This window comes from Phacochoerus africanus, chromosome 5 (genome assembly GCF_016906955.1).
Source record: "Phacochoerus africanus isolate WHEZ1 chromosome 5, ROS_Pafr_v1, whole genome shotgun sequence".
NCBI lineage: Eukaryota > Metazoa > Chordata > Mammalia > Artiodactyla > Suidae > Phacochoerus > Phacochoerus africanus.
This window is the reverse complement of record NC_062548.1, coordinates 60777273-60797447: the sequence shown is the minus strand read 5'-3', so window position 1 is coordinate 60797447 and position 20175 is coordinate 60777273. Positions and strand designations below refer to the sequence as shown.

General features: G+C 50.8%; 1 protein-coding gene and 1 pseudogene across 2 annotated transcripts in view; one reads left to right on the top strand and one right to left on the bottom strand.

Annotated features, from left to right (window-relative positions):
- The window catches only part of CNNM4 (cyclin and CBS domain divalent metal cation transport mediator 4), a 44409-nt gene extending 26231 nt beyond the window's left edge, over nucleotides 1–18178 (top strand). The window contains exons 2-8 of one of the 2 annotated variants that reach the window (XM_047781537.1): nucleotides 8138–8281; nucleotides 8494–8628; nucleotides 9775–9944; nucleotides 10157–10253; nucleotides 11871–11933; nucleotides 15069–15250; nucleotides 15680–18178. In XM_047781537.1, coding sequence (XP_047637493.1) covers nucleotides 8138–8281; nucleotides 8494–8628; nucleotides 9775–9944; nucleotides 10157–10253; nucleotides 11871–11933; nucleotides 15069–15250; nucleotides 15680–15877 — 989 coding nt within the window. In that variant the 3' untranslated portion in view covers nucleotides 15878–18178. The remainder of the gene's footprint in view (nucleotides 1–8137; nucleotides 8282–8493; nucleotides 8629–9774; nucleotides 9945–10156; nucleotides 10254–11870; nucleotides 11934–15068; nucleotides 15251–15679) is intronic. The other variant, XM_047781538.1, reaches the window with a different exon arrangement.
- On the bottom strand, nucleotides 276–6697 carry LOC125126905 (methylthioribulose-1-phosphate dehydratase-like; annotated as a pseudogene).
- Nucleotides 18179–20175: the final 1997 nt, after the last annotated feature.

Below are 20175 nucleotides of genomic sequence, written 5' to 3'. Positions count from 1 at the left end.
GGGAGTATATACAAAAAAATAATTTAAAGGAAAATATTTTGCTGTTAAGCAATTTAGAAATCAACATGAAAAATTCATTATAAAAGTTTTATTCCATTGCATTGTTGTGTGAAATTATGAGAATATAAGCAAATACCGTCCAGTGTCAGAAGAGCTATAATACTAAGTTACAAGTGAGTAGTTTCATGGAAATTTTCAATTCAGTTTTAAAAATAATCATGTCATTTAAGTAATAATTAAGATAAGCTTTGTCTCTGTATATAATAAACTTCTACTTATACAATTCCATTTTCTCTAGCTGGAAGCCATATAGGAGCTGTGTAGCCTCCAGTCCCACTTTCTTCATTGATGCAGCAACATCAAACAGTCAAAACACTCACACATGATTTCAGCAGCTTCTTGTACATCTCTATCTCCAAGCGAGGCTCCATGTGGTCGATACTCATTCATTGCCCCAGTCGCTCACTCTTTGAGATCTTTCTGCTCAGGTGTATTCTCAGTAATGGATACTGCTAACATATCATCATATCTCTAACACCCTTCCAGGGTACGTTTCTTTATTCCTTTGATGGTCTCTCTCTCTCTCTCTCTCTCTCTCCCCCCCCCCCCTTTTTTTTCCCCGTTTTTTAGGGCCATACTGGTGGCATATGCAAGTTCCCAGGCTAGGGGTCAAATTGGAACTATAGTTGCAGGCCTACACCACAGCCACAGCAATGCCAAATCTGAGCCTCATCTGCATCCTACACTGCAGCTGATGGCAACACTAGATCCTTAACCTGCTGAGCAAAGTTGGGGTAGAACCTGAATCCTCATGGATCCTAGTCAGATTCATTCCCACTGCACCACAACAGGAACTCTCTTTGATCATCTCTTGAGTAATTTTATTTATTTATTTATTTATTGGCTTTTTGCCATTTCTTGTGCCGCTCCCGCAGCATATGGAGGTTCCCAGGCTAGGGGTCGAATCAGAGCTGTAGCCACCGGCCTACACCAGAGCCACAGCAACTCGGGATCCGAGCCGCGTCTGCGACCTACACCACAGCTCACGGCAATGCCGGATCCTTAACCCACTGAGCAAGGGCAGGGATTGAACCCGCAACCTCATGGTTCCTAGTCGGATTCGTTGACCGCTGCGCCATGACGGGAACTCTTCTTGAGTAATTTTAAACTCCCTTCCTGGGGAGTTCCCATCGTGGTGCAGCAGAAACGAATCCGACTGGGAACCATGAGGTTGCGGGTTCGATCCCTGGCCTCACTCAGTGGGTTAAGGATCCGGCATTGTCGTGAGCTGTGGTGTAGGAAGCAGACTCGGCTCAGATCCCGAGTTGCTGTGGCTGTGGCGTAGGCTGGCAGCGGTAGCTCTGATTTGACCCCTAGCCTGGGAACCCCTATATGCCATGGGTGTGGCCCTAAAAAGACCAAAAAATAAAAAAATAAACTCCCTTCCTGGGAAGAGAAGGGTGTCCATGAAAGCACCTTTTGAGTGGTTATGAGTCCCCATGGCCCCTCCTCTGGTTGTGTATGCATTCATGAAAAGGGGAGTACGCTGGCTTTTTTTTTAGATTCTTATATGGCAGAGGTCATGTCCTGTTCATCAATGTCACAAACCAGCATATCTTCAGGCTGAATGTGTTTCTTTTGAATTCCTGAAGGAGCAATGTAGATTTCTTTGTCTTGCTTCAAGCCAATTCCTCTTCCAGTGCCAGCAGCCCAAATGGTACAACTGTTTGCAAAGCTCAGGGATCCAGAATCTTGGGTGTTCCTTGTCTTTTGCACAGCATTGCCTTGAGCAGTAGTTTCTCTCCAAAGCACGACAGCCACATGTGGCCCAGACTAGGGGTACCCGCCTCCTCCAGTCTTTGCACAGCTTTGTTCCTGATGCTCTGCCTGGACCAATGTGACGAGCGTGAGAGAATTTTTAAGAGTTAACTTTTTTTTTTTTTGGTCTTTTTCTGTCTTTTCTAAGACTGCACCCTCAGCATATGGAGGTTCCCAGGCTAGGAGTCTAATCAGAGCTGAAGCCTCCGGCCACTGCCACAGCCACAGCAACTTGGGATCTGAGCCACATCTGTGACCTACACCACAGCTCACGGCAATGCCAGATCCTTAACCCACTGAGCAAGGCCAGGGATCGAACCTACAACCTCATGGTTCCCAGTGGGATTCATTAACCACTGAGCCACGATGGAAACTCCAAGAGTTACTTTTTTTGTTACTTGTTTCTTTTTGGTTATACTACTGATTATCAAAATTTTAGAATTTCTACTTAGGAAACTATCAAAAAGAAAATAGCAATACTGAGGAGTTACAATATGACGTTGTATCTGTGAGGATGCAGGTTCAATCCTTGCCCCCCTCAAAAATAAATAAAATAATGAAATGGTAACTCATTAAAATAAAATTCCATACAATGAGAATCATAAATGTAAGCCCTAAGTTGATCTCTTTATTCTAAATGGTGAGTCAGCTAACAGTAATTTCTGAATTGTAGGAGTTTCTTGCCTTTTTTTTTTTTTTTAGGGCTGCACCTGCAGCATATGGAAGTTCCCAGGCTACCAGTCAAATCAGAGCTGCAGCCTCCACAGCCATAGCAACGAGGGATCCAAGCTGCTTCCACGACCTATACCACAGCTCATGGGAACTCTGGATCCTTAACTCACTGAGCAAGGCCAGGAATTGAGCCCCCATCCTCATGGATATTAGTCGGATTTGTTTCCACTGTGCCACGAGGGGAACTCCTAGGAGCTTCTTAATTATTAAAATTCAGAATAATTCTTTCTCTAGTCTCTATCTGCCCCCCTGCCCCCCTCGCCATTGGTTATGTTTGTTTCTTCCAACCAACTTCTAAGGAATATCCACTGAAACCAAGTCATCCATTCCACAGATTTCATTGAACGCCTACTGTGTACCCCTTGCTGTTCGGAGTTGTGGGCATACAGGGAAAGCCTCTGCTGTAATAGGGTGCTCCATCTAGTGGGAGAAGATGGGCCATAAAAGGATAAACACAGTGAACAAGCGTGTTCTGTTGTTTATTTTAGGTGATAAAGACCAGGGCTGAGGGGGTGGAGGAGGGGTGGCTGTACTTGGTGAGGCCCTCTGTGTAGGCCTCACAGAGAAGTGACATTTGAACATTGGACCGACAGGGCTGAGCTGTGCAGGTGTGCGGGGGAGGAGCAGGCAGGCAGCAGCCCAGGTGTTTGAAGAAGAGCCAGGAGGCCGAGTGGCACCTATGAAGGAGGAGGAGATGGTGAGGAGGGGGGTCAGCATGAAGGGCTTTGAGACCCAGGCCACTGTGTGCGTGTGGCTTTGACTTGGAGTGAGACAGAGCTGCTGGAGGAGTTGGGGTGTGGCGTGAGGTGACATTCCAACTTCTGTCCCAAGAGGGTCCCTCTTGCTGCTCTGTTGAGAGTAGACTCAGATCCAGACTGGAGACTTGAGGTCTTGCCCTCTAGGTGAGAGGAGAGGCGCATAGCTCACATAGCTGGTAGCAATGGCGGCCCCTGGAAGTGGTTGGATTTTTTGCGTCTGCGCAGCAGACAGAGCAGATGTGATCTGCTGAATGGGCTGGCTCTAGAAGGATAAACAGAGGAGGCAAAGTTTATTCCCCTAGGGCCCCATCTACTGGATGGATAGAGATTGCAGAAGTCTGGGGGGAAAGGACAGGAGCTCAGTTTAGGTTAAGTTCAAGGAGTTAGGCATCCACGTGGAGATGGCTGTCAGCCAGCAGCTGGATATATGAGTCTAGAGGGCTGGGCTGCAAGTACATATTTGAGACACCTTTGCATATAATTTGTATTTAAAGTCAGGAGGCAAGGGACCAGGTGCAAGGATTGAGCCCTGGGACCCTCCTGCATGAAGAGGTCAGGGAGAAAAAGCAGCCTTGAGGTCAGAGGGGAACCTGGAGAGTGGTGAGGGGAAGGAGGATTCCAGGAGGAGAGAGAGAGTTGACCCCTGGTCAGACCCTGCAGCCTGGGCTGGTCATCTGAGAATGAGATCCCTCCATTGGAGGTTATTGGTGACTTGGCAAGAGAGGTTCTCTGACCAGGGGAGGGGGAGGTTCTGCTAAGACCAAGGAATAACCCCTCTGGGCAGATAAATAGAAAAAGGCACACACAGCTTAGGGTCCCATGCCTGGGCCAGCAGAGGGTAACTGGCCCCCAGCCCAGCACCTTTTTTTTTTTTTTTTCTTTTTTGGCTGCCCTGCGGCATATGGAGTTCCTGGGCCAGGGATCAGATCCAAGCCACAGTTATGACCTACGCCACAGCTGCCTGTGGCAATGGTGGGTCCTTTAACCCACTGTCCCTGTCCAAGGATTGAATCTGTATCCTGACCCATAGAGACACCGCAGATCTGATTGCGCTGCAACAGGAACTTCCCAGCCCAGCACCTTTGTTTAGGGGCCCAGCTGGCCAGTCACAACCTGCACCAGTGCACCAAGCTCTAAGGCTGCAGAGCAGGACTAATGGGCTGTGCCCCAGGTCTGCCCACTTACAGAAAGTAAGTGTCTGGAAGGTGCTGCCACCTAGAGGGCACCCACACCCACCGGTGGATTCAACAAAGGCACCTCCCAGAGAAGGCGGGAGGGCTGAGAGGGGCTCCAGGGATCTATTCCACAGAGTAGGTATATTCATCCACAGGAGGGATATTTTGGTTTTTCAGAGAAGCCGTCAATCTTTCCCTGTGAGGCCTGGTGCGACCCATGGCTGTTTGTGGGTCAGGACTTGTTCTGAGCCTGTGAGTTCATGAGAGGGCTCAGTGGGAGGAGAACGTTTTCTCAAATTATTGAAACTGTGTCTTCTCTGTGAGGCTCTGACGTCTGGGCTGTGAGCAAAGGCCTGCTAACTGAGCCACATCTAGACACACACCTCGTCCCCTGGGCTCAGTCTGCAGCAGGTTAGGCACGCAGAGTCCTTGCTTATCCTAGCCTCTCACCAGGTTCCCTTTGTTCCTTTTAATTCTTTTTTTACCTTTAATTTTTTTCTCAATTAAAAAAATTACAGGGAGTTCCCTGGTGGTCTAGTGGTTATAGTTCGGCACTTTCACTACTGTAGTCTGAGTTCAGTCCCTGGTCTGGGACTAAGAGCCCACATCAAGGAGTTCCCATCATGGCTCAGTGGAAACAAATCTGACTAATATCCATGAGGATGCAGGTTCCATCCCTGGCCTTGCTCAGTGAATCAAGGATCCAGTGTTGCTATGAGCTGTGTGGTGCAGGCCAGCAGCTGCAGCTCCAATTCAACCCCTGGCCTGGGAACTTCCGTATGCGGCAGGTGCGGCCCTAAAAAGCAAATAAATAAATAAATAAATAAAGTATAGAAATAATACATGCCCAGTAAATGGAACAGTTTAGAAGAGTATAGTGTAAGGGTTAATAGGGCTCCTCCCTCAAGCTCCAAACACCGCCAAAAGTGACCGCTGTTACCTCTTCCAGACCCTTCCATGGAAGTTCAAGCCCAACCCCCAACCCCCTACAGGCGGATGGCACTGTGCATTCTATCCCATTGCTTGCTCTGCCATTATAGCCTCTCTAGGGCTTCATTCCACATTTGGTCCATCCAGCTCTGCCACATTCTCCCCAGAGCAGCAGTGGCTCCTGTTAAGTACTCCTGCTCTGTTGCTGTTGTGGTTTGAGGTAGTTAAAAAGAATATTCCCAGAGTTCCCGTCGTGGCACAGTGGTTAATGAATCCGACTAGGAACCATGAGGTTGTAGGTTCGATCCCTGGCCTTGCTCAGTGGGTTAAGGATCTGGCATTGCCGTGAGCTGTGGTGTAGGTCGCAGACGCAGCTCAGATCCTGCATTGCTGTGGCTCTGCTGTAGACCAGCAGCAAAAGCTCCATTTGGACCTCTAACCTGGGAACCTCCATATGCCACGGGAGCAGCCCTAGAAGAGACAAAAAGGCAAAAAAAAAAAGAATATTCTGATGAACTCCTTTGCTTTTTTGTCTTTCAGCATTTTGAAAATTATATTCATAGAATAAGTTCCTGTCCGTGGAATTTCCAGGATCCTTAATTTTGAGACATGCTACCTGAAAAAAAAATTATTATTATTATTATTTTTTGGTCTTTTTAGGGCCGCACCCACGGCATATGGAGGTTCCCAAGCTAGGAGTCAAATTGGAGCTATACCTGCTGGCCTATGCCACAGCTACAGCAATGCCAGATCCAAGCCATGTCTGCAATCTACACCATGGCTCATGGCAATGCTGGATCCTTAACCTGGATCCTTAACTGAGTGAAGCCAGGGATTAAACCTGTTTTGTCCTGGATACTAGTCAGATTCGTTTCTTCTGAGCCACGACAGAAACTCCATGTTGCCTGAATTTGAATGTGGCTGCCTGAAATGAGCACCAGTTTGTCTGCCCACCAACCAGAGTGCTTGTGGGGACCCATGTGTCTCCCCCAACACTGGGCACTCCCAGGCTTCTTCCAGGGTGCCAGTCTGGAAGTGGTCCAAGCTTCCTTGCTTTAGTTCTGGTTCCTGCCTGGTGACGTACTTGTCTGGCTGCTGCAGGCCCTCAGAACGTCAATTCTGTCTCTAGAGGGCACTCCTGTGTGGGCTGCCTCCAGCAGGTGAAGAGTCCAGGGCTGGACCCCAGGGTCCGGGCCCTGACCGCTGCTGCCTGCTGAGGACCTGCCTGCAGAGCTCTTGCTGTTGCTGACTCATCTCTTGAAGACCCTGGGGAAGTTTAGCCATGGTTCTATCTGGCAAGGTGCTGAAAGATTTTGACCTCAACCAGAAATAAGTGAACAGTTGTGACTGGCACATTGTGAAAAAGTTTCACAAAAAACAGTACTCTTCCCATCACATGTGGGGTACTCTGAGATTTTTCACTTTATTCGAAAAAATGCTGGTCATGAGAACTGGCATTTCTCATCTCTCCATTTGTCCAAGAGGCCCCTAGGAGTTGTAAAAAGTGCATCCTGCTGGGGTTGGGGTCTCATGTGGCCTCAGAGACCTGGAGGAGATCCCCTGCGGACAGGCCTTACAGTGAGAGCTGAGATTGGGTTTTGAGGGGGAAGCTGAGTGGGAGGCCCTGACTTGCCCTTCACATCTCTCCTGGGGCCTTTCCCCTCAGGCTGCTCCAAACCTGTGTCCTCGTGTGTGGGGCACACAGTCCCATTGAACCCATAGTATGGGCCAGGCTCTTCTTGGCTGTCAACCTGTTGTTGTCATGCATATGGGTGAGGGCTGCCAGAGCAGGGTGGGAGGTCCTCCCACCCCACACAACTTCTGCAGAGGGTCCTTCCTCCCCACCCTTGATTGCCTCACTGTCTCTTTCTTTGGGTTGAAGGGTGGCCCTCCTCTAATTATAGTACCTGCCTGGCCTAATTATAGCCTGGGCTAATTTGTTAATGGCTTCGGGAACCAAGAGCCTTTGCCTTGGGCAGGATCACGGCTCCCGGGCACATGCAGGGGCGTTTTGCCAAGGAGTGCTGAGTGAGAGAAAGTGACAGGTCCTTCAGGCCCTTGGGGGACGTGGGATGTAGGCCCCCTAGGGAGCCCCAAGTCCAGCTGGCACACACAGGGCTCTGACCAATGGCGCTCCTGTTCCCGGGCTGTCAGGGTGGGTCGCTCTCCTTTGCAGGGGTCCTGAGAGCCCCTGACACATGGCCCCAGGCAGGACCTTGCCTTTTTCATTCTATTTTTAAAAATGGTCCTTAATTAAATGTCTTTACATTAAAAAAATACTTTTGATTTCCCTTGTCATAAAAGTAGTATCTGTTTACAATAGAAATGTCAGGAAAATGCAAACTATTGCCTTTGGAGTGGATAAGCAATGAGATCCTGCTGTCTAGCACAGGGAACTGTATCTAGTCACATATGATGGAGCATGATGGAGGATAATGTGTGAAAAAGAATGTATATATGTATGTATGACACTGGGGTCACTTTGCTGTACAGTAGAAATTGACAGAACACTGTAAACCAACTGTATTGGAAAAATGCAAATCATTAAAAAAAATACAAATCATTAAAAAAAAAAAGGAAACATCAGGAAATACAGAACGGGGAAAAGGCCATCCATAACCCCACCCCAGTGACTCATGACCCCAAAATGTGTTAACGTTTTGGTCTAGGAGTCTCATGACTCATGCCTTTGCTCTTGTCTGACTCATTATATTGTCCCCGCAGGGAAGTCCCACCTGGCCATTGTGCAAAAGGTGAACAATGAGGGCGAGGGTGACCCCTTCTATGAGGTGCTGGGCCTGGTCACCCTGGAGGATGTCATCGAGGAGATCATCAAGTCCGAGATCCTGGACGAGTCAGATATGTACAGTGAGTGTCCCTCCTGAACCTGCACCATGCAGACCCCCAGCTGCTGTCCCGAGGAGCCAGGGCCACTGTGCAGGGAGGCAGCGCCCCCTGGGGCTGCTCGGAGTATCTAGAGGGGCTGCCTTCCTCCTGTCTGGGCTGCAGAGTGGGGCGCCGGCCGGCAGCTCCCAGGCTGTTTCTGAGTCCTTGTTCTCAGTTCTGGATTCTCTCTGCAGCTGACAACCGGAGCCGGAAACGGGTATCTGAGAAGAACAAACGTGACTTCTCAGCCTTCAAGGATGCTGACAATGAGCTCAAGGTGAAAATTTCTCCTCAGCTACTTCTGGCTGCTCATCGCTTCTTGGCCACAGGTAAGAGCGGGAGGGGGACCTTCGGTGTCCGTGGAACACAGCCACGGGCCTTGGCTACTCCACACCAGGGACCAGGGCTGCGGCAGCTGAAGGGCTCCATGAAGAGCTGGGCCAAGCTTGGCTGCTGCTGGAAGGGGGTGAGGTGTTTTCTTTGCACACACACACACACACACACACACAGCCACAAACCCCCATACAAACACACCCCCCACACACCCCCCATATAGCCACCCCCCCAACACCCATCCCCCCTACACCCCCCCCACACACACACCTCCACACACACCCCCACATACCCACACCCCCACACACACCCACCCACCCACACACACACCCACAAGCCCCCCCACATAGCCACACACACCCTATACACCCCCACCGCTGAGCCCTGTGCTTTGTGTTCTCTGTCACTGGGATGCTTTTCGTCATGGATGTGTTGTGCTGGGAGGACTTGAGGTAGGCCTGGGCGCCCCTGGCCCAAGGGGGAGAGCAGGGAGGCCTTTCCACATGCCCCTCCCCTGGCATAACCTGCAGCCCCAGGCTTCTCCTCTCCAGCCTTGGGTCCAGCTCCATGTGCTCACCTCCCCTCCACCTGCCTCTGCTGGTCCCAGGGACCTGAGCTCTAGGTCAATGACTCCTCTCTTCTCAGCCCTAATTCAAAACACCTAGGACCTGGGTGACTGATCAGGAGACGTCTGGCCTCTCCCCTTGGTCCGACTTCCTTCCCAGCCCTCTTTGCTGAAGCTTCTGTGAGGCACCTCTTCGGTGATCATTCCTGGCTTTTCCTGCCAGAGTGTCAACAATGTGTGTACTGACAGTCGTGACAGTCACGTTTAGCAGGCACTTCCCATGTGGCAGGCGTGTGTCTGAATGTCTTAGACCCATCATCCCATTTCACCTCATGACGGCGACCCTATAAAGTTTTAAATCCATGTTTACAGATGAGGAAACTGAGACAGGTGAGAGAACTGGCCCGAGGCCATGTCCTGTTAGTGTAGGAGCCACTGTTCAGGCCGCCTAGGCGCACAGACTCGGGTCTGTCAAGGCCAGTGCCCAGGACACCGCTGCCAGGGAGGCAGGGCCGTCCAGCTCAGCAGCGACTGCCCGCCTGGCCCTGGATGACACCCTCCTCTTCCTCTCCTCCAGAGGTTCCGCAGTTCAGCCCCTCTCTGATATCCGAGAAGATCCTGCTGCGGCTGCTCAAGTACCCTGAGGTCATTCAGGAGCTCAAGTTTGATGAGCACAACAAGTCCTCTGTCCGCCACTACCTGTACACCCGCAACAAGCCGGCCGATTACTTCATCCTCATCCTGCAGGTCTGCCCGCCACCCCTCCCCTGCCCACCTCCTGCCCTCGAGGCCCGACCTTGCCCATCCCCCTGCGAGGCCACCCTGGAGGTCCTGGGGCTGTGGGGCTCTGGGACCAGCCCCCCCCCCAACTCCTCGCTTCTCCCGCATGCTTTGGGCTCTTGCTTTCCGGGTTGTGTTGTCCTTCTCATGCTGTTCATAACCCTGTGCTGTGTTCTCAGGGGAAGGTGGAGGTGGAGGCTGGGAAGGAGAACATGAAGTTTGAGACGGGTGCCTTCTCCTACTACGGGACCATGGCCCTGTCCTCGTCCCCCTCTGGTGAGTCACTGGGCCATCTAGAAGGCTCCTACCTAGTGTGGCTTGGGGCAGCAGAGGCCACTGAGAGCCAGAGCCACCAGGACCTAGAGGAGGTGGCCTGGAAGAGCAGTGACTCGCCCCTCAGGCAGGGTTCAGAGAGCGGGGGAAGGAGGTGGGAAGGGGTTTCGAGCAAAGCCTGAAGGGAGCCTCGAGCATGTTCTAAAATGTGAGACCAAGCTGCCAGAGACGGAGATGTGGGTGTGTGTCAGGGCACCCCACAAAGTCGGTGGCATTTGTGTGTGATGGGAAGCAAGAGGTTATTTGTGGCCCTTGAGCAGAGGAACCTGTGATAGCAGAACAGGCCAGCTGGGCAAGTAGGTACCTTAGTCCTCCTTGGCCATGACAGTAGGAGAGGCTTGAGAGGAGGCAGGTGGAGGGAGACTTCAGGGCCTCGCTCGTGAAGACTGGGCCAGGGGATCCAGGTGAGGGAGGGGGTCCAAAGTGCCCATGGTCGGGGCTGGGCCAGGTGCCATTGGACATGAGGTTTACAGATGGGTTCAACTTTTTCACAGGGCTGAGCAACACTGCCTTTTGGTTAAGGGTTGGTTCTGATGGAATAAAGGGACTTGGGGTCAAAGAAGGGACTGGACACCCTCTGAGGAGGGTTGCTCTTGCCACCCTGGTGCCTTCTGCTTTTCCAGTCCCAGGTGGTTCAGGGGCCTTGTGGCCAGAGTGGGCGCCCTGGCCAAATCTCACCCAGCTCAGCCCCTCGCTAGATGTTGTGACCCCTCCGAGTGGCCCCAGGTTGCTGCAAGCTGGAGCGTGAAAGTCTGCTTTGGTGCCAGGGACAGGCACCCAGTGACGGAGTGATGCAGCTCCTGGGGAGCCTCAGTGCTGTGCCTGTTGCTGTCCCCCTTTTTTTTTAGGGCCACACCCATGGCATTTGGAGGTTCCCAGGCTAGAGGTCTAATCAGAACTGCAGCTGCTGGCCTACACCACAGCCACAGCAACATCAGCTCACGGCAATGCCAGATCAAACCCGCAGCCTCATGGTTCTTGGTCGGATTTATTTCTGCTGCGCCACGATGGGAACTCCTGTTGCTGTCCTTTGGCAAAGAAGACCCCGTGGGGTGGGCCAGGCACCTGTGGGTATATGGACACAGCTCAGGCCTTGGGGGTGGAGGGTGTGCAGGAACAAAGCTCCAGAGCTGGATTTTGGAGCAAGTGGCCTCAATCAGATGCCTCCGGCCTGGGAGGACCCCTCCCAAGAGCGCTTCTTGCCAGAAATCTTGTTCAGAAGGGCACAGGGTCATAGGGCCTTCCTCCAAACATTCTTCCTCTGCAGTGATGCCTCAGAGCCTGGGTCAGGGCCCTGGAGTCCCCTGGTTTGCCCCAGGGGCACGGGTGAGGAGATGACTTCCAGGGGAACTCTGTGCCCACTGCGCCAGCTTCTGCCCTTCTCTGATCAGGATTCTTTGGTTGGCTCTGGGCCCCTCCCTGTCAAAGCCATGTCCTCTCTTCCATTGTGCCCCTTCTCTGCTCGAGGGAGCCTGGCCCCTAGCAGGTCTGCTTCTCCATCGTGTTCCTGTGCCTCCACGTCCATCCATCCATCACTGACCTTTTCCTCTTTTGCTCCAGTGCCTTCAACCCAGGTTGGGTGTCCGCTTGGCAAGCGGAACTCCCTGCTCTCCTGGCTCTCAGGTAACATGGCATGGCTGGAGAAGTTTGCACTGCCACCTGTCGCCTGAGCTTGCACACCACAGCTACATTAACCTCTCCCAGCAGGCACTGGGGCTGCCCCCCCCCCACCAGGTAGCATCCTTCCTGCTTGGCCTGGGGCCCAGTTACACTGTGCCTTTGCCTTGGTCCTAGAAAGGCTTCATTGAAGGTCCTTTAGTGCTTGAGAAGAAACACACACACACACACACACACACACACACACACACACACACGTCTGCAGGTGATAGACTAGGAATGGAGGGTTGCTCATAGATCTCAGCAGGATGACTTGTTTTCTCCAAAAAACTTTCCACCTTCCTTCACAGGCTTTGCTTTTTTCATTCTTTTGTTGCTGGTGTCTGCCTGCTAGAGGGAGGCAGCTCCTGGGCAGTTAGCAGTGTGACCACAGTCAGACTGCTCTGGTTGAACGGGGTCTTCGCAGACACCAACTAAGTGATTCCGGGAGCTGACTTACCTACTATAAGGTTTCCTCCCGTGAGGTGGGAACCATACGTGTGCCCCCTTTTTAGAATTGTTGGGAACAGTGAGAGAATTGATATACAATGTTTACTTGAAGCCCAACGACTATTTGTTTTTTCTCTCTTACAACCAAAATGTGACATTCTGATCAGAAAGAATTTAGGAAGAGGCAAATGTCACAGGCTGTTTTCTGGCCTTTATATGTCACACTCCTGAGCCCTGTTCCAGGATTGGGAACTGTGTTGGTCCAAGAGTCATTCAGTTCACGAGGTGCCCATCTCATGAGGCAAGGGAAAGTGGCAGAGAATACGGTCCTATTGTCAGAGTTCCAGCCTGGGCTGGTGGTGCTGGAGGAGGTTAAGAGCCCTCCGGTGGCATGGAGCCCCAGTGTCAGTGTGTAACTGAGAAGCTCCTGGCGCCCCAGCCGTCCTACAAACCCAGCACTTCAGTCCGCTGTTCCCCTTTTATGTTTGTACAGCTGGGCTTTTTTCTTCCTTAAATGTGCCAGAGTACCCTTTTCTGCTGATCATCTTTTAAAAAAGTAAAAGAGTGACTTAGAGGTCCCTTGTCCTGTTCGGACACAACCACATTTTGGCTGTGATGGGAGATAGGCTGTGATGGGAGATAGGGAACTGTTAATGGCCATTGAGCAGGGGCTGTCTGATAAGAACAGAATCAGCCATGTAGGCCCTTGCTGGCCAGCCCCTCAGCCTCCCTCTCCTCCTCTGCACTTGATTCTGTTTTGTAGAGGCCAGCAGTTCGTGCATACCTGGTTTGAATCCTGATGTCTTTACCTAATATGGGCACCGAGATAGTTTTCCATAGGCTTTCTACATAGAGCTACACGGGGTTTCACCAAGCAGATGGGCCTTCATCTGTTACCCTCTCCATGCATATTCATGGGGGTCTATGTTCTCAATAACAGCATGATGTAAACCTCTTTATTGAAAATTTTCTTCTGTGTGTAAGATACAGCCTTAGAATATTCTTCCGGAAACAGAATTACCAAGTCAAAATCCTCTGGGTTTTTTAGTTACCTTTTTTGGTTTTGTTTTAAATGTAAAAGTAACAGCTTATTTAGAAACCTGGGCAAGTAGAAAAGTCTTAAGGAAATCAAGAAGCATCATAATTTCGTTATTCAGAAACAGTTCATATTTCAGTATATTTATTTCTAGGACTTCGTTTGTTTGTTTGTTTGTTTGTTTGTTTGTTTGTTTTTGGCTGCTCCTCCAGCATGTAGAAGTTCCCAGGGATTGAACCCTCACCACAGCAGCAACCCAAGCTGCTATAGCAACAACGTCAGATCCTTAATCCACTGCGCCACAAAGGACCCAGGACCTCTGTTTTTTAATAGGCCACGTCACTAACTTGTGTTCGTTTTAAGTTGAATTTCTGTTTCTGAGGTGTTCATAAGCATTAATTAAAAGTATTCTATCATCCAAAGAATTAATGTGAAATATGAAGTAATATCCTAGTATTTCTGTTCTTTTCTAGAACTTAATCAGAAGTTACTTAAGTTAGAATAAGTGACATATGGGTGGACTGCATTTTCCTAGTTTTATGAATGAAAATTAGTAGTGTATTATTCATTTCAGTACATTTGGTTAAATCAGTCACCCATATTCAATGAGTGCTCTTCTTTCTAGGCTATTTGTTAGAATGGCTAACTTAGTAGTTAGTTAATAATTTAGTAGTTAACTAAGCAAAAATCTTAGTCCACTTCCTGTTTGTTTAAAACAAGCCAGCATGTCTTCACAATTAACATTTTGGTGCATTTCATTGTTTTCTGAGTGTTCTCAAAACTATGGGCATAATGATGTATAATAATGTGTGTGCCCTTCCTTTTCCAAAATAAGGAGCTGGTTCCTTCCTCATTGGAGGTTGAGTCATTCTTTCCTGGTGACAGTACGCTGAATGGAGGCGTGTGCTGCCCCTAGTGGCAGGAAGAGGCCACTACCCCAGGCTCTTTCTCATGGGATGGGGACTGGAAGTGGTCCCCAGATACTCACAGTGGGAGGCCTGGGGTTCAGGGGCCACAGTCTCATTCCTGTGAGAGGCCCCTGTCCTCCTGCCAGACTGGCTGGGGCTCAGCAGACACAGGGGTTGTACTGTTCCACACAGAACAGGTCTCGTGCAGAACATCCTTTGGAGCTCTTTGAGCGTTTTGACATATGCCACAGGGTGTCATGTTAGGGGTGTATGTACATGTGATGGGAGTGCAAACTGGGGGTTCTTCCTTTTCATATAATTTAAAAGTATGCAGTTTATGTCCCCCGACAGAAACTGTCATTGAGACAGGGATCGAGGCCTGTCTTCTAGCTTGGGTGATCATTGTGTTACCATCACCTGATCAGTTGTTGGAGAAATGAAGGGTTCTGCAGCCATAGACTTTGTGCCTCTGGTTTTTGTTTGTAGAGGGGACTTTTTAATACCTATTGCACAACACTCCCAAACAAACTCACTTATTTGCTTCAATGGAGTCAGACCTGCTGCAGTTAGAGCTTCCATTTGTGCCTGAAAAATACTGCCTGTTCCTGGTGGGGGCTCCACCGCCCAGGCATCCGTAGGACCAGCTTAGACAGGAGGATGTGAGGGGCACCGGGCTGCCCCCGCCTGACAGCCTCTCCCCCTCCACAGACCGCTCCCCATCCCACCCCACGCCCCTCAGCCGCTCAGCCTCCCTCAGCTACCCAGACCGCTCAGACTCGTTGAGCACAGCAGCCTTGGCTGGCAGCAGCAACCAGTTTGGCAGCTCCATCCTGGGCCAGTACATATCTGACTTCAGCGTCCGGGCACTCATGGACCTCCAGTACATTAAGGTGAGTGCTCCCCTCGGCCCTCTCCCTGGGCGTCTGGATCCCCCTGCCTCTAATTGGCAGCTGCTTTCTCTGATCCACCACAGCCAGCACCGAGGGCCCAGATCCAGGATGGTGTCCTCCCTACCCTTGCTCCTCACCCTTGGCCCTCTCTCCTGGACTCATAGTCTCCATCCTGGCCATTGTGGCTCAGTGGGTTAAGAACCGGACTAGTATCCGTGAGGATGTAGGTTCAATCCCTGGCCTTGCTCAGTGGGTTAAGGATCTGGCGTTGCTGTGGCTGTGGTGTAGGCCAGCAGCTGCAGCTCCGATTTGACCCCTTCCATATGCCACAGGTGCGGCCCTAGAAAAAATAAAACGAAAAAAAAAAATCTGTCATGTAGGGCTTGCCCCCAGCCCTGCTCTCAGTCACCGCCTCCCTTCCTGCTGCAGATCACCCGGCAGCAGTACCAGAATGGGCTGCTGGCCTCACGCATGGAGAACTGCCCTCAGTTTCCCCCGGACGGATGCACCATTTGCACCGAGAACTTGACTGACAAATCCGAGCTGCCCGTGGTGGACGAGACCACGACTCTCCTGAATGAGCGCAACTCCTTGCTGCACAGAGCCTCCCACGAGAGTGCCATCTGACAGGAGGGCCCGGGGCCCCCCGCCAACCCCGCGGGGGCCTCCCCATTGGGCCCACACAAAGACAGGGAGCCTGTTAGGCCGGAAGGGGGACAGATAGCTTGTCTGACTGAGCAGCCAGAGGGCCCCCAGCCTGAGGGGGACGTGGCCTCTGACAGGGACCTCTGAACAGCTCTAAGGTGGCAGCCACCCAGCCCTGGATGATGGGTGGGGCCGAGGGCCGGCGACCAGGAGCACTTCTAAACTAGACTCATCGCACCTCTTTTAAAATATCATTTGGGGAAGGGAAGACAGGGTTAAGGGACTTTATTTAAAAACAATTTTTTTTCCTCACAACTTTAAAAGGGGTAGAATGAACCCCAGGAAGCAATAGCCATAATCTGCTCCTAGCCGTGATCTTCTGGCTCTGTCCCTGACTCAGGGAGCCCACTCTTTCTCCTCCTCCTCCTCTTCCTCCAAGACCACATCCCTGAGGCCTGCTGGAGGAAGCTTTTCTCTTGGGAGGGAAGACTGGAAGCACAGAACCAAATAGCGCTGAGAACAACTGCCTGGACGTACGCCGAGGCTGGCCTGTTGTCACTGAGGCCGAGGGATTCTGGGTCACTGACCAGGGACGTGCTACTCCCAGCCGCAGAGAGGAGCACACCTCCTGTCAAGCATCGGACCCAGGAACTTCCTAGAACTCTGCCGATGGGCTCCACTGCTGAATTGGGCCAGGCTGAAGACTCTTACCTGCCCTGTTGGTCTGCCTCACACCTGCCCCTTTGGACAACTCTCCCCTGTTAATGGGGCTGACTCAGAGTGTTAGGCAGGGTCTCACACCTTTTAGATCACTAACCCCTGCTCCCCCAGCCTGCCCTCACTTCCACCAAAGGTTTTCCCCAGGTGGGGAGAGCGTTCATGTTAGATAAGGAGACTTGTCTGGGATGCTCCTTTTGGGGCCAGGAGGGACCCTGGTCACGGGCATCTACGTGGTTAGCAATCCCACCCCCACCCGCCACCTACCCACCAAGGAACATCAGGGCTCAGTCACTGACAGAGCCCTTCTTCTGATCCCAAACCCCCAATGCTTCTTGGGGATTGAGGACTAGAGGACATGTAGGAAGCCAACCTAAGCAGGTTCTTCATGCCCTTTCCTCCGTGGCTGAGGCTTACCTGGCCTTGTTCACACACTTACAGAACCCAAGAAGGAGGTTTCCACCTGAAAGGCACACAGCTGGCAGCCCCGACTCCCCCACGCGCGCATGTGCAATCCTTGCCTTTGGGGAAGCTCATGTCCTGGGCCTTGAGAGCCCACCCCCCTGAGCAGTGCTGCCCCAGCAGCTTTTCCCTATGCTGCAGGCTTCCCCCCATCGGGGAGGCTATGGGACCAAGATCCACGTTGGCCCTTTTGTCAGGTGGAACAGTTGCTGGGCCCTGATCGGGAGAGGGAGACTGCAGGCCTTCCTGAGTATTATTCGCTCCTGCCCTCAACCTGGGAGCCCCATCACCCCAAGCACTCTGCTTGGGACCAGGAAATGTTGCACCAAGTGTGCCGGCCCCCACCGGTCAGTTTAAAGTCTCCTCCAGTCACAGAAGTGATTCCTATAAGACTGGAGAGAAGGTGGTGATACCTATGGGTTTTCAGCCATTAGGGAAAAGGACACCAGACCTTTGTCCCCTATGGGGGGAACCCCCTGAGTTTTCTATAGGAGAAGCTTGTTTTCTGAGTCCACATGGGGGCTTACAGAGCTGTGTTCCTGGGACCTGAGGGCCAGGTGGAGCAAAGCCATGGCCTGAACCAGTGAGTGTGTGTGAAGTCGAAGGAGTAGGTGCACACACTTCCACAGCTACCTCTGCACACACAGTTACTACGGAGAGATGGTCCTGCCTTGCCTCCCCTTCCCATCTCCTTTTATAATCACTTTTTTCAGAGGGTCATGATTATTTCCAAATATTACTGGTCCGATGACTTCCTCCTCCTAGTGCAATTTCACTTCCTATTCCAACTTCTGGTTCCTGGGCTGAGCCATACCCTGGACCGGGCCCAGCCCCGCACGTCTTCCTACAGAAGGGAGACCTTCACAAATGGCCTCCGGATGGGTAGGCAAGTCACAGCCACCGTAACAAAGAACTCATATTTATTTTGCATAAGATTTTAATTTGTATATTTTTGTGATTTATTTTGGCATTGTTATGAGTTTGACTCTCGGGGAGTTTTTTTGTTAATGACTCTTGTGTCTTTTGTCACAAAACAATGATAATATTTGCTAAACAATATATGGAATTTATTTTTGATTGGTAATAAAAAATGAAATATGTATACATCTCGGCAAGTCTACACTTGCCTATTTGAGTTCTGTCAGTACTCGGTACCTGTCATAGAGCAGCTGTGCTTGACTGTCGAGCAAGCATTCTGGGACTGTTTAGCAGTAAAAAGGAAGCGGAAACATATCCTACCAAAGATATATGATCAAGGCTGTGGTCATAAGAGCTAGAGGGTGCCAGATGCTGATGGACAGACGGCAAATGTGCTCAACTGCCACCGTAAGGAATCCAGTAAAATGGATTTCTTCTGTCCCCAAGCACTGGCAGGGCAGCTGGGCTGGGCAGATTGGCCCTCCCCTCTGCCCTGGTGGCTGAAGGAGAAAGGAGCTTGCTCCTAAAGTTGGAGTGTTTATCTCCCGAAGAGCCTTCCCCTTGAGGCATCCTCACTGCACCCTCTCCCAAGGTTTTAGCCTGAGGACTCTTGGGTGCTCACAGAGGCCTGGCTGATGGGTGCAACTGATTGAGTGTGCCCCCGCCAGGGGCTCAGGCAAGCCCTGCTTAACTGGGTGAATTGGGGGCAATGTTTAAGGGGAGACGCCAGGTAAGCAGAAAGAAAGGAGAACATTCCCCTTAAAAGGGATAATGAATACAAAATCTTATAGGAGGGCAAGGAAGAATTTCATTCATTCCTCTGTTCCACACATGTTTAAGCCCCTGCTGTGTGCCATGTGCCACCAACTTCTCAGGCTGTCTTCTCCGCCTGGAACATTCTCTTCTCCCAGGTCTTTTTGAGGCTTACCCCTTCACTGCATCAAAGCCTCTGTTCAAATGTTACCTCCTTGAAGAAGCCTTCCCCATCCAAAATAGCTTAGCAGTAGTCCCTCTTGTCTCAGATTACTTTGTTTTTCTCCATAGCACTTATGATCAGATAAGAAAATACAGACGTGTGTATTTTCTGTTGTCCTCCCACTAGAACTGAAGCTCCAGGAGGTCAGCGTCTTTCTTATTTCCACTGTAGTCCCAGCACTACAACAGTGTCTGGTACCCCGCAGGCATTCAATGCAGGAAATACTTGTTGAATGAATGAATGAATGGGCCTTACAAGAAAGTAAGTCCTGGATGCTGTTGGAGGGGAGCACTTTGCTCCCATAACCTTGATCCAACCTAGTCAAGATGGTCAAGGAAGACCAGCTGAAGGAAGTGACGTTGGCAGACGAGAGAGAGAGAGAGAGAGAGAGGGAGAGGGAGAGGGAGAGGGAGAGGGAGAGAGAGAAGCAAGAATGAGCCAGTGGCCACAGTCACAGCTTTAAAACTCAAGAATAAATACAGATAAAACATGGAAATGTCTTGGACCAAATGACCAGAAAGGAAAATCTAGGGAGTGTCAGTGAGGGACCTGAACATCCGGTGACAAGAGTCTCCATTGATGCTGTGACGATGGACCAAAGAATGGTGCAGAGCCAGGGAAGAAGGAAGCTGGTGAAGGTGTGTGCTGGGGCCTCTATTCACAGGAAATCTCTCCCTGAGCAGCTTGGCTTGCCCTCTACTGGATCCTTTGTCTTTGGGTCTCACAGTTTAAATCACCCTTTGTGTTTTCCAAGTATGATCCAAGTTTTCAAAAGTTTTCTTCTACCGAAAGGTCTTCTTCCCCCCAGAATAAGTTATAGGTTGTTTTCTAAGGGAGCCAGAGACTAAGGAAAAAGTTACTTGTCAAAGGTCAGAGCCCTGTCTAGATGCACTAGGCATTTTCCCCATCTTGCCTCTGGAAGTGTTCTTTGAGTTAACTTTTCAGGCACATGACTCACTTCAAGCCTGTCATCCATTCTCACTGTGTCAGCATTTTCTCTGGACTGGGGGATAGAAGTGTGAACCAAAGGGGTTGAGTTTATTTTCTTTTTCCAAAAGAAGTGTGCCAGTCCAGTGGAAAAGCTTGGTAGTCATTATTGCTTCTGCTGGCGGCTTATTCTGAAAATTCTCACACAGTATTTCTGTTGGTTTACTCAATTTTGCATATTACCTTCCACACCAACGTTATTTTACTTAATTGCAGCCAC